Here is a 13,857-nt window from a genome sequence, read left to right on the forward strand (position 1 = left end):
GTGTTATTAGTGAAATTAATCTTCAAGAAACAATATTGGAACAAGTAACGAATGATGAACTTTTAGTGATTCCAAATTTAGAAACTGATGTAATTTCTAAATGTGTATCAGATCGCTATTTTAAATTAATGTATCCATCACTTATAAAAATTCCAAAAAATTGTAGTATTCAAGTAGGAAGTGAAATTTTCTCAACTAATGTTCAAATTAAAAAAGGGAAATCAATAATACTACCGAAATTAAACTTTAAATTTTTGAATAATCAAATTTATAAATCCCCTAATTTAACTAATATAGATTTTAATAAATTGTATGAAATTAATAACATCGCTAAGAATATAAAACCAATTCACGAAATTTATAATCCACAAAGTCATGTATCGATAGGACTATTTACTGTAATAATAATAATTTGTATAATTTTAATAATATTTTGGATAATTCGAAAATATAAATATAAGTTTGTAAGAAAACAGAAAATAGAAGAAATGAAGAAAGAAGACATTGAACTAGAAGAGGAAAGAAAACAAAGGATGAAAAATACTTCCGTCATTTTTCATTCTTAGGGATGGAGGAGTTACATGCGAAGAATTCCTGAAGGACATTTTTAAAACAATACCATTGTATCAAATATGATAAACATCTATCAGCATTTATTCTATTTTTGTATCAAATAACGTAAACATGTATCAGCACTATTTTATTATAAATAAGATGTTTGTAAACAATTCGATGATATTTAATGTTTATAATTAGTTCGATCTTGAGATTAATTGTATTCATATAAATATTCAAAAATAAAGTTTTTTTAAAAATATATTTCGAAACCCGAAATATATAATTCCCGTAGCGCAGACAGGTAAACAGAAAATTTATTATCTTGTTGTGTAAGTACCCATACGTTTATGCATGTTAGATGAATGTTTGGTTTTTTATTACTGAGGTTTCCTTACTGCAAAGATTAAAATCGAGCTGTACCAGATGAAACTAAAAAACAGGTTGCTATTTTACAATGTACAATAATTACATGTGTGTTACAGGTCGCAAATATGGCAGGAAGCTATGGGAATGAAATATAGACCACTATGTGGCCATGTTAGAATCTGCAATGAGCATTTCACAAAAGATAGATTTGTGCCGTGTACCTCAGTTTTACGTTTGAAAGCTGATGCAGTGCCCACAATTCTGGAAGTCCAGAAGGACCATGTTATGAAGGTTGTATTCTAATATTAATTAGGTTTGTATTTTACAATGAAAATAATAATTTTAGGGACTGGACCAGATAGCAAATAAAAAAGTAAACATTATATCCCAATATATAATAAAGCCAGAACCACAGGTACTGAATTTTACATATTATTCTAGATGATTTGCTTTTATCTTGCTTTATGCAATAAAACATAACTTAGGTGTTAATTGAAATTCAATTTCTTAGACTCTTTTGGATTTCAAATCATTAAGTAATACAAACAGTGAAGTTATTGAACATGAGAAAACAAATTCCTCGCAGTCACCATCCCAACGGACTGTCACACCAATTTCAAGTACAGTTAGATGTAGAAGGACTCTTTTTAAGGACGTTGAAGGCTTGTGTTCAACACAGATAACACCAAGAAAGCAAAAGTTGATGGTTATTGTGAAGAGGAAGCAGGGTCGCATAAGAAAATTATAAAAAGTTTGCAAACAAAAAGGGAAAAGGATTAAAACTTTAGAAAATATAGCAATGAATAATTGTTTCAAAAGTAAACAACAAGTAATTATAATTTGTATTTACTTCTAAACTAATAATTTTTTTCCTTGCAGGCATGCCATCTACCATATCTAACTTTATGATGTCTCAGATTCGTTGTGCCAAGCGCTCGCCACATGGAAGACGGTGGACACTGGATGACAAAATAATGTCTTTAGCGATTTATAAACGAAGCCCAAAATGCTATGCTTTATTAGAACGTCTCTTAGTACTTCCATCAAGAAGAACACTTTTTTCATTACTGCAGAGCATTCCTTTCGATGTGGGAATTAATGAACGCCTTTTCCTTCATCTGGGGCACTGCCTTTAACGATTTGATGAAAAGGATCGTTTTTGCACGCTGGCCTTTGATGAGATGGCAATAAGGGAACATATAAAATATAATCCATCGGCTGATTGTATCGAAGGTCTGGAAGATTGTGGAAGCGGTAAGAGAACCAGGCAGTTGGCAAGATATGCCCTAGTCTTCTTTGCCCAAGGAATTTGCTGAGCATGGAAACAACCTCTTGCCTATTACTTTACAGCCAACGGCGTTTCTGCACAGAAATTGCAGTGTGTACTGAGAGAGGTGTTAGATGCTGCGAGTAAGGCTCACATTCCCATAGTGGCCACCATTTGTGACATGGGCACTGCTAACGTGAGAGCTATAAAAGACATGGGATCAGACATTAATAATCCTTACTTTGTGCACAATGAATTGAAAATATTTACCATATTTGATGTGCCACATCTATTGAAATGTTTTCGGAACCTATTTCGGAAATATAATATTTTGCTTCCCACTGTAACCGTTGCTACTCAACAACAATTAATGCAAGCCAGGTGGTCAGATATAAAAATTGCTTATGAGCAAGACAAGAAAAATCCACTGATCTTTCGCAGTCTACATAAGTTAAAAGATTTTTATTTATATCCAGTAGGCCAAACAGCTATGAAAGTTAAAGTTGCTGCACAAACCTTGAGCCGAACAGTGTCTGTATATTTATATAATTTAGTGCAACAAAGTAAGTGGCTCCCTCACAATTATTAATAACTAATTAATTATTTTTATTGTTTTAGACATTTTGCCACCACGATCATTAGCTACTGCAACCTTTATTCAAGAAATGGATGAGTTATTTGACAGCCTAAATGCTTCAGCTAGAGTTGCACCTGATGGCAAGCCGTTTAAATGCATCGTTTCCGAAGAATCAGGCCACACTTCGTTTTGGGAAGATGCATTCAGAAGAGTAAATCAATATAAATTTATAAGAAGTATTGAAATTGCAGGCACCTCAGTAAGTAATTACAGCAACTCTAGTGCATTTGCTGTTGACATTGCAAATGCTGTAGAAATTGGTTCTCTTCAGACATTATCGGTTGCTTATGTCAGCGGTTTTATAATTAAAAAATTATTTTCAAACTTTGTTTGCGATAGATGCAGTTACATCTTGAGCTCAGATGACACTGAGCCATGTAATCAATTTATTTCCAGTAAGGAATTCTCAAATTCTAAGAATAAATTGTTTTATCCTTCTAAACAGTTCGTTATTGCGGTTGGTATTGGTATTACAGTTTTAGAGAATAAGCTACCGATTATTTGTGAAAAGAATAACCTACAAGATGTAGCAACAAATTTGCTTAACCAAGAAATTGATTTCTCATTTATTACTTGTGAGGAACATTTTTACTTTTTGAAAGATTTTTTACTTAAAAGTATATGTAGAATCGGAATCCCATGGTACTGTACAAGACTTGTCCGAAATTTAAGATCTGAAGCCAGCCGGCAAATGTCAGCACGCACAAAAAGAAAAATTTTGCATAAATAATAACAATACCATTAAATGTCTACTTCTTGGACAATTCATACACCTACAGTACCATCAAATTCTGATTCATTGGGTCCACATTTACAAACAACTTTGTCCTCTTGCATAACGTTTTGTTTCAGTTTTCTTGGAATCCCTATGATCTAATGTTACTAGTTCTCATTCAGTCTGTGTTTGTTATGAAAAGATGTGGCATAGCATTATTATTATTGTGAATCTTTGTTGTACTTATGCAAATACAATTTGACAAAGCTCAATTTTTGTTTCAATTATTTTTCTACATGTTTAAAAACATTTTAAATTAAATTTTAATTCAAAATTAAAAATCCCGCTATTCGTCGGCCAAGAGCGCCACCTAGGTACGTTTTATATCGCGATGAGAGAGAAGAACAACAACTGTTTCTCTCGTCTGCCACTTCCAGATTATTGAGTTGCGTGTCTGGTGTGGTCTGTGGTATTTAATAAAAGGTTGCACTTATTTTATATATTTATTATAACCAAACATTTTTCACAACTTTTTTTTCATATTAATTCTTAATTTCTAACATCTTTTAATTTACAAAAATCATTAGATGGATAAATAGTCTTCCGTAATTCTGGCACTTTCCATTGCTTCAAAAATTGCGTTACTCCCACGATATGTGACGTTGTCAAGTGATGCTGAATAGGTTGACTGAGAAGAATGACTGGAAGAAGGTGTCGGTATATTTTTACTGGATATTTTGCGCTGATTCAATATCTTTAATCTTCTATGTGTGATGAGCTGCTGAATGTCCAATTGTAGTTGCAACGCATCTTCTAAAGGCATTTCTTTAAGCTGTGCCGCGACGCTCTCTCCAAACTTATCAAATTCCGTCGAATCTTCCTTACATATTGCACTTAGACTATTTACGGCATCTTCTAACCCTCTATCTACATTTGTTTCTTGGCGACGAGCTCGTTTACCACACTGTGATTCCGAATTGGTACTTCGGGGAGTTTCTTGTGTGATTTTTGTATTGTGTTCTTTATTTGTTGATTTTTTCACCTAAAATAATTAAATTTGTAAATTAATGTATACATTTATTTCTAGTTTCCTTGCACAAAAGGCGAGTGGGAAAAAATTGCCAAGGAATTTGAAAACAAGTGGAATTTTCCATATACCATTGGTGCTATAGACGACAAACATATTGTAATAGAAGCACCGCCCAATGCAGGATCCTACTATTTCAATTACAAGGGCACACATAGTATAGTGTTATTCGCTTTAGCAGACGCAAACTATAATTTTTTGTATATTGATGTTGGTTGCAATGGACGTATATCAGATGGAGGTATCTTCAAAAATTGTACATTAAATCAAGCATTGCAAGAAGCCACTTTAAATCTACCACCTGATAAATGCTTACCAAATCGCATTAAGCCAGTACCGTATGTTATGCTAGGGGATGAGGCATTTGCTCTTTCAAAGAATCTTCTAAAACCATTTCCAAGGAACAGGCCTCTTAATGCAAAACAGAAAGTTTTTAATTACCGACTCTGTCGTGCACGTAGAGTAGTAGAAAATGCCTTTGGTATTTTGACATCACGTTTTCGAATATTTAGAAAACCAATTTGTCTAAAAGTAGAAACTATTGATAAAATCGTTTTAACCGCATGTGTCTTACATAACTTCTTAAAAAAACAATGCCAAGAGGTTACCCTAAATTACGAGCTTGAAGATATTCCAACAAGTATGAGAGGAATAGCTCATCAAGGAAGTAACAATGCGAGTGAAGTCGCGCATTCAATACGTAACGAATTTGCAGAATATTTTTATAATGAAGGCCAAATTGATTTTCAGTGGAAACATATTTAGAAATTATTTGATTTTGATTTTTCAACATATGAAAATAATTTATTGTTACTTATTAATAAATGACTAAACACTAAATAATGGCTTTCGTTTATGAACTCACGCATTTTACAACTGATGGCGTGGAATTTGTCTTTCTCTGCGTAGTGACATCATCCAAAAAAGTCATACTACCAAACCAAGATAAATTTGGTGTGTAAATATCCTCCGTACCAGACCCTGTAAATAAAAATGCAAACAAGTTCTATCTTTGCTTTTATTATTATTGTATTAAAGAAAAGAAAATATTGCTTAACTGGTTTTTTTACCTGTAGATTTTGATATATCGACTTTTTTCTTTTCCTGAAGGTACGTGGAACGAATGTTATTTATTTTTTTCTTCACTTGTTCTATGGTAATGTTCATAATATCCGCCATTGCTTCATAGGCGTTATTTCTTTTGTTAATGTCACGGTATTCTTTACACTTCACATCCCATAAACAATCAAAAGATCGATAAATATCAATAAATTGTTCCATCTGTTCCGCCGAAAATTTAGTTTCCGCCATTTTAACTCTCAATAACCACGTTTACTTGGAGACAGGACTCGGTTTGCGCTCTACTTGATACTAACTCGTATCCAAGTGGGAACACTGTACAAGTAAACATTTACATTTCAGAGTTTGTCTCCAAGTAGGGTAACTCGGATCCGAGTACTCGTAAATGTAAATCCCGCTTTAGTATCTATTCTGTCGAGTATGTCATAAATGATTTGAAAACTGGTCGAAAATTGGGAAACAATTTGTTCAATTGAAAAGAAATGGTAAGTTTCTATCATTTCTGTTCATATATTCCTTAATTCTTTTTGTAAATCATTAATACGTGAGCTCAATATTTCTTGATTGCGGGATAGTATTCTGGAATTATTTTCGAATGATTTAATAGATGATTCTAGTAATGTAATTTGATGTGTAAGTAATGTTTTGATATTATTCTGATTATTAGATAAGGTTTTAATAGCTTCGTAATATCGGATTGCATCTTCTTGATCTAAATTACCTGTTATAAATTTTATTGCTGAGCCAATTCCGTCAAAAAGAAATCGTTTCGCATGTTTTCCCCATAATGGGTTTAATTGTTCTATTTGTAAAGTGATTTTATTTTCTATTATTCGAATTATGTGGTAGGAGTTATCAAAGTACTCTGTGAAGTTGAACATGCTAGGATGATTTGAAAAATAGTCGTATAGGTTATCATAATGGTCCTTTAAATTTAGAAAATGATCAGTTATATTTGTAATGTCATAAACATGTATGAAAGTCCAGAAGTCGGTTTGTATATGAGCAGTGCCTAGTCGTAAGGGTAGGAGGCCAGGATTATCGTTTAGGTTATGGAATTTGGGTGCATCTAGTCTTCCTTCAGCGGTCCAAAAAAAGAAAATGAAACGGGAGGTTTTTTTAGTTCCTTTATGTGAACAATTTCTTTATGTGCTTTAAATTTTTTATGTTTAAGTAATTTTCCAGAAATTTCAACACGATTTCTGTCAAGTATTTGAGTAATTTCGAAAGGACCTAGGAAACGTTTGTCTTTTTTATTTCGTTTTTTGGGATTATGCTTGTATACAATTTGACAAATTTTGAATTCACTATTCGAATCACCGTTAGTATTTCGTTTTTGTAAATTTTTTTTCTTATTTGTTTTTAATTTTTCTTGTACATCTTTATAAACATATTGTAACTTTGTTCGATGATTGTCTACATAGTCATTATAGAAAGTTTGGGGTATAAAAATTTCGTTTGGGTTTCTAGAATCTGTATGACCAAAGGTAAGTTCAAAAGGAGTAAAATTTGTAGAACTGTGTATAGAATTATTGTACCCTATTATTGCGTAATCCATTAAATCATCTTCGTCGGGGTAAAGTTCTCGTAGTATTCTAAGATGTTCAATCAAGGTTGAATGAACTCTTTCAGCTATGGAGTTGGATTCATGATGACCAGTTGTGGTGAATATATTTTAATTTTGTGTAATGCCAAAAGTTCTTTAATAGTATCGTTATGGAATTCTGCACCTTTATCTAAAACAATTAATTGTGGTACTCCGAATGATGTAAAATATTTTATTAGAGTTTTACTTATAATAACAGCTGTTTTAGAAGCAATGTGCATTGCTTGTGCGAATTTTGTGAATGCATCTGTTAAGGTTAGATAAGATTTTCCGTTGTAAACAAAAACGTCGACGTGTATAATTTGAAATGGTTTTGATGCAGTTTCGGTTAACATTAGCGGAACATAAGGCTTTTCTCTAGCATATTTATTTTTCTGACGAATTTCGCAAGAATTAATGTAATTAGTAATCGATTTTTTCATATTTTTCCAATAGTAATTTATTTTTAATTTTTCGAAGGTTTCTTGAATTCCTCTGTGTGTGGTTTTGCTTTCGTGATAATTTCTGAGTAAAAGGATCTGTTCTTCTTTATCTGATACCGTATTAACTATTTTAGTGCATTTGATAAGTCTTGGTTGATTTGAAGAGAAATGTTTCAAATAAACTCTATTAAAATCATGATACATGTTGTCTTTGTTAAAATAGAGATAGAATGTGTTGTTAAGATCTGTGTTTTCTACTAAAAATTCGAATATAAAACGTTCGTTGTCATTTTCTGGAATTTTAACTTTCGTAATCTTGTGATTTTCGTATGTATCGTGAGAGATGTCTAGTTTTTGATATAAATTTGGATATACTAAAATTTGGTAAACTTTGTTATTAATAATTTCATCTAATATAGGAATTCCTTGGTTAGTGGTTTCAAAAGCTGAATGAATAGTTGAGGAATTGAATTTAGGGGTAGAAGGTTTCGTCCAGTTAGGTTCAGGTGTATTGAGTTCGTCTCGTAAATTTGGAGCTATATTAGTGGTATTTTTAGCGGTATTTGTACATCTGAGATAATATTTACTTTTGATTGATTTGATTGATTGATAGAATTGTTTTCTTGTTCTAAAGAGTTTTCGAACTCTCGTAAGAATTCTAAAATTTCGTCATTCGTGTCACCGGGGTTATTAATAATTGAATCAGTTTCTAAAGCGTTAATTTGTATTCTATTTAGACAGTCAGACACAACATTTGAAGATCCGCATTTGTAAAATATTTTATAGTCGTATTCTTCTAATTTCAAACGCCATCTCACTAATTTTGAGTTGGGTTCTTTTAACTTGAAAAGCCAGGTTAGGGCTTTGTGGTCAGTATATATGTGTAATTGTCGTCCGTACAAATAGGGTCGAAAGTGTTTGCAAGCCCATACGATTGCAAGTAATTCCTTTTCAATCGTAGAGTAATTGATTTCTGAATCGTTCAGGGTTCGTGAGGCGTGAGCTATAGGTTTGTCATTTGGAACGGTACCTTGTGATAATACTGCTCCAAGGGAATAGTTACTACTATCGGTTGTTAGAATCATTGGTTTGGAAAAGTCTGGATATTGTAATATAGGATCGTTTGTTAAAATTTCTTTGCAATTTTGAAAAGAGTCTATGAATTCCTTATCATGAATTATTCGCATTCCTTTTTTCAAGCATTTAGTCATGAGTTTGGTCAGTTTGGCAAAATTTGGTATGAAACGGCGGTAATATCCAAGAAGTCCAAGGAAACTTTTGATTTCGGTTTGGGTTTTGGGAATCGGAAAGTTTTTGATTACAGAAATTTTCTCAGGATTAGGTTTTACACCTTCGGGGGTAATTATATGACCTAAGTATACTATTGATTTTTGAAGGAATTCGGATTTGTCAAGTTGTATCTTTAAGTTAAATTTTCTCAGTCTGTCAAATACTTGTTTAACTCTTTGTATGTGTTCTTGAAGAGAAGTACTGTAAATTAGGATGTCGTCAAGGTAAACAATACAGGTTTCGTCAGTAAGTCCTCGTAATACATTGTCCATTACGCTTTGAAACGTGGATGGGGCATTCTTGAGTCCAAAAGGCATTCTCTGGAATTGAAAGTGACCTTGTGGGTTACTAAAGGCAGTTTTGGGTACGTCTTCGGGGTCAACTTCGATTTGGTGGAAGCCACTAGCTAAATCCAGGGATGTAAAATAGTTAGCTCTTCCTAGTCTGTCCATAATCTCACTTATTCTTGGGATTGGATAACGGTTTTGAATGGTCTTTTCATTTAGTTTGCGGTAATCTGTGTAAAAATCTTTAGAATTCGTCGGATTATCTACATAAGAATGTTCTGTTTCCTGTGTATAATAATTGTTTATATCAGCGTCGTCGATATTTTCATAATAATTTGGATTTTCCGAATAAAATTGATCATGAGAATCAGAATTATCTACAGATTGATTAAAAAGTTCTGCAGATGTGAATTTGGGTGTCGAATGGGATTTAAGTACAGTATTTCCTGAAGAGATATCCATTGGTTCTGGTTTGAAAGCTTGTGAATTATTTGGCCGATTATATTGCGGATTATTAGGACGAATATTTTGAGGTTGATTGAAATTCTGTGGTGATTGTGAGGGTCTTTGTATCGGGTTGTAGTTTTGGTTTGTGAAAAATGGATGACGTTGAGTTGGATAATTGTTATTTGGACGCCAATTACTGTAAGACGGATTTGTAGGAGAATGTTGTGTATACCTTGATGGGTATGATGCTGGAGGATTAGTTATTAAATTAGGTGGAATTATTGGACGGGGTGGTTGAAATGGTTGTACATTGTTATGATTTGTGGGATAAAGGTTGATATTTTGTGTTCTAGTAGGTGTAACTCTCAAACTAGGTTTGAATGACACATTTGAATTCAAATTACTTGATCTTTGGGTAGAGTACAAAAAGTTTTCTTCTTCTACAACTAAGCTCATTGCCTTTTCTAGACTGTCAGGTGATCGTAAACGTATGTTAGTTTGTATCGGTAAAGGTAAACCACGAACAAAAGTTTTTAAAGCTAAATTATCGTAGTTCCTAAGATGTAAGGGTTTTTCACTTGGGTCAAAATGTAAAGTGTTTAATTTAGAAATAATGAGGCTCCTAGAATCTTGGCATCGCATACCAAAATTATAAGGGGTTTCATTCTTAAATGGTTTTAGGTTAATGAGATCTTGAACTAAACAGTCAATGTCTCGTTGATCCCCAAAACTTAAATTTAAAGCTTGTTTGATTTCATCCCATGTTTTTAATTCTGTGCGCGAACCAATTAATATTTGAGCTCTACCTGTTAATTTTCCAATAATAGCTCTATATAAAAATGTGTTTAACGCATTATCTGAATTACTAGCAAACGCAGAAATAAAACTTTCACAATTACCAATGAATATATTAAGCGTATGAGGGTTTCCATCAAAATTTGGAATTGAATCTAAATATAATTTAAGTAATTGGTAGTTCGTACCTGATGTAGTCATTTTTAAATCTATATTTTCTAAACTATTTTCATTAGAACTATTTTCAAAATTTTTATCCTCGCTTGGTCGAAAACTTAAAATTCTTTCAAATAATATACTTATGTTTTCTACGTCAAATTCGCTCATCAAAATATACTAACGATTATATATTTATATAACTACTAAATTATTGGATGTGGAAAAAGGAAATAATAATGAGCACTTACGTTACAACTAAAGCTATCATATTCTAGGGGTCCTAAAGGTTGGAACGATGTTAGTTCTTAGCCCAGGAAAATCGTGGTCCTCGTTTTCTAGCTCTTCTTAAGTTCTTCACTGGTGTCGTCCACTGGAACCGACGGAATTGCTCGATGTCCACTCGAACTATCTACAGTTCTTCGATATGGACTCAAATTCACAGTTTCCGAACACAAATTCGAATATTTCGGTTAATCGTTGAAACGAAAAATTTCCCGTGCGATACGTTAAATTTCCGAAATATCCTACTGACTGCGCCAATTACGTTACTGAACTTCGAAAAGGCGTTTTTAAAAACGAATTACACGTTGAGAAACGTTTTTTCAATACATTAACAAAACAGAATCTCAATTTATTACAGGTTTACAATATTTATATGTTTTACAAAGTGCCTCGTCGGCGTTATACAATAAAGCTTAATAAACAATGTTCATTGACGTAACTCGCTCCAAAAGACAAATTTTTAGTCTGATCAAACGGTTTTGTTTATCTTTCAACTTGTATTTATTTGAAATTTCCTGCTTCAACTTTATTATTTGTATATTTACAGTAATTGGATTGTCAAAAATAAGGAATCAAACTACTGATAAATACAGGGTCTCACATTCTAAACATTTCGAAATTTTAAGTTTTCTACGGAGTCTTGATTTTAGGGCCTTCCAAGATATTTTAATAAATCCCAATATTTCTTGTTTCGATTTATCTCTTGTACCCCCTAGAAGTGGTTAAATTTCTTGTTCATCTACCAAGTCAACTATGGGGTTGTTGTACTACTTACAATTTCATTTAATAATTTAATCATATCTTCGTCCTCTGTTAGTACGAAGCAATCTTTTCACTATATATTTTTTTCTTTAGTTCCATCTCTAGTCAACAACAAATGAAAAGATATCTATTAACCTTTCAGCCAACTAATTTTGATCAAAACATTCTCTATATTCATGTTGAACGTTTTCATCGGGAATATGGATTAGTGATTTGTGTAGGATTGATGTAACAAAAGCAATATGGGTAATTGGTCCTTGGTACTATTCTTCACGCTTTTTTCCATCAATCAAGTATTTTGAAAAGACTAAAAATTAAATTCGGCGTAAAATAAAAAATAGCAGTTAATATTTAGGGATTGTTGATAGACATTTCACGCGCCCCACGACTCATTTTTTAGTCTGATCAAAAGAACTCGGTTGATGAGATAGTTTTGTGAGGCTTAGTACCTGGGGTTTCACCGATTATACCTGCTTTTCATCCATCACCTGCACTACATCTTTCCTCTCGATCAAACATTCAGCTGAATAATTTTCCATTTCACATCAATTAATTCAAACTTTCCTGTTTCGATTCCTCTTTTGTGTCCTCTAGTAAAGATTCAATTTCTCATTCATCCACGCAGTCAACGAAGGGTTGTTGTTCTCCTTCCTTTTCTCGTACGCAAAACACAAGTTTTTCTCTATAATATTGAAACCAATTGCTAGGGGTCTTCTGAAATCATCTTTGACATTTCGAAATTCCAGTCTTTTACAGATACTTTGTCAAATTAATATCCAGTGCGAAAAGCCCAAACTTTTCTCCATTACCTAAGTGATATTTTTCTGTTTACCTAATTAGAAAATCCTTTCTCTTCAGTTTTACCAATTATATAATACGCAACAGTGAATATGAATGTTTTTTGACGTTAAATCCCTCGATTTATCGTTATATAATAATCTCTGAAATGATGGAACAAATAATAAGAAATACTGAGAATCATAAATCTACTCTACTCTACTTATTTCTACTATACTCTATTCTACTCTATTCTAGTGACAAAAAACAACTAAAGTGTCAATCGTTGTCCCCTAACTAGTCTCACCTATTTTGTACGGAGTGTATACGAAAGTGAAGATCACATTCCAGTACGGAGTGTATACGAAAGATAAGGAATTAAAATAATACAGGGTGTAGCTACAAATTAGATACCAATGATTAATGTAGAATAATGAGGAATTAAACCACTCCTTGGGGACACGATAGATGAATCAAAACAGAAAAAATTGAATTAATTGGAGTGAAATAAGAAAAATATTCAGCTGAATGTTTGATCGAGAGGAAAGATGTAGTGTAGGTGAAGGATGAATAGCAGGTATAATCGGTGGAGCCCCAGGTATTAAGCCTCACAAAACTATCTCATCCATATAGTTCTTCTGATCAGACTATAAAATGAGTCGTGAGGCGCGTGAAATTTCTATCAACAATCCCTTTCGCTCATATAATATTAACTACTATTTTTTATATTACGCCGAATTTCATTTTTAGTCTTTTCAAAAGGCTCTAAGATCGATGAGAGAGAAGTGTAAAACATAATACCAAGGACCAATTACCCATATTGCTTTTGTTACATCAATCCTACACGAATCATCAATCCTTATTCCCGATGGAAACGTTCAACGTGAATATAGGTAGGTATAATAAATAATTCCATAAAAACAGATTTACGAATGCAAACCGTGAATAACCATTTTTTTCTGTGCTACTAACTAAAAATTCTCTTTATTATTTATTCATGTTTTCAGAATATCATATAAATTGTCATATTTTGAAATTTCCAATTTTCTATGGAGTGTTTTTCAATCCCATTATTTTCTTTTCATCCTCCATTGATGAGGTAGATGTGACCCACTCCCATCGCCCGGTGAAATACCACAGCATCGTATCGAGGCAACGTGAATTGGACTAAGGGTTTTCAATTTCGTCGCTGTGCCGATGCGTCCGCTTTCTAATGTGGGAAAACTTTGAAAAATAGATGGAAGTTGGTATCGCGTTCTTAGGAGTAAATAATTGTATTGTTTTGCCAATTTTCCAAAATTGTTGGTCATACACATTGCC

At 32.8% G+C, this 13,857-nt stretch overlaps 2 protein-coding genes across 3 annotated transcripts; one reads left to right on the forward strand and one right to left on the reverse strand.

Moving 5' to 3' along the window:
* The first annotated feature begins 1,042 nt into the window (after positions 1 to 1,042).
* Positions 1,043 to 5,473, forward strand: LOC130903026 (putative nuclease HARBI1). 2 transcript variants are annotated; one of them, XM_057815294.1, is made up of 5 exons: positions 1,043 to 1,215; positions 1,271 to 1,339; positions 1,436 to 1,742; positions 1,804 to 2,754; positions 2,810 to 3,815. In XM_057815294.1, the coding sequence occupies exons 4-5, from the start codon at positions 2,373 to 2,375 to the stop codon at positions 3,556 to 3,558; spliced, it is 1,131 nt and encodes a 376-aa protein (XP_057671277.1). In that variant the 5' UTR covers positions 1,043 to 1,215; positions 1,271 to 1,339; positions 1,436 to 1,742; positions 1,804 to 2,372; the 3' UTR covers positions 3,559 to 3,815. The 2 variants fall into 2 exon arrangements, with proteins under 2 accessions (XP_057671277.1, XP_057671278.1); XM_057815295.1 differs by lacking the exons at positions 1,043 to 1,215; positions 1,271 to 1,339; positions 1,436 to 1,742 and adding an exon at positions 4,631 to 5,473 and having other exon boundaries at positions 2,632 to 2,754; positions 2,810 to 3,027.
* Positions 3,828 to 10,847, reverse strand: LOC130903024 (uncharacterized). The gene is made up of 5 exons (XM_057815292.1): positions 7,249 to 10,847; positions 5,701 to 6,025; positions 5,496 to 5,611; positions 4,947 to 5,155; positions 3,828 to 4,585 (listed from the first exon to the last, which is right to left on the reverse strand). The coding sequence occupies exon 1, from the start codon at positions 10,756 to 10,758 to the stop codon at positions 8,275 to 8,277; it is 2,484 nt and encodes an 827-aa protein (XP_057671275.1). The 5' UTR covers positions 10,759 to 10,847; the 3' UTR covers positions 3,828 to 4,585; positions 4,947 to 5,155; positions 5,496 to 5,611; positions 5,701 to 6,025; positions 7,249 to 8,274.
* Between the last annotated feature and the right edge of the window lie 3,010 nt (positions 10,848 to 13,857).

This window comes from Diorhabda carinulata, chromosome Y, assembly GCF_026250575.1.
Source record: "Diorhabda carinulata isolate Delta chromosome Y, icDioCari1.1, whole genome shotgun sequence".
In the NCBI taxonomy this organism is placed as follows: Eukaryota; Metazoa; Arthropoda; class Insecta; order Coleoptera; family Chrysomelidae; genus Diorhabda; species Diorhabda carinulata.

Excerpts from the sequence above, each read along its gene's own strand:
- LOC130903026 (XM_057815294.1), top strand. The coding sequence starts at position 2,373 with ATGGGCACTGCTAACGTGAGAGCTATAAAAGACATGGGATCAGACATT. Across the intron at positions 2,755-2,809 it reads ATATAATTTAGTGCAACAAA|ACATTTTGCCACCACGATCA; the intron begins GTAAGTGGCTCC and ends TTATTGTTTTAG.
- LOC130903024 (XM_057815292.1), bottom strand. The coding sequence starts at position 10,758 with ATGACTACATCAGGTACGAACTACCAATTACTTAAATTATATTTAGAT.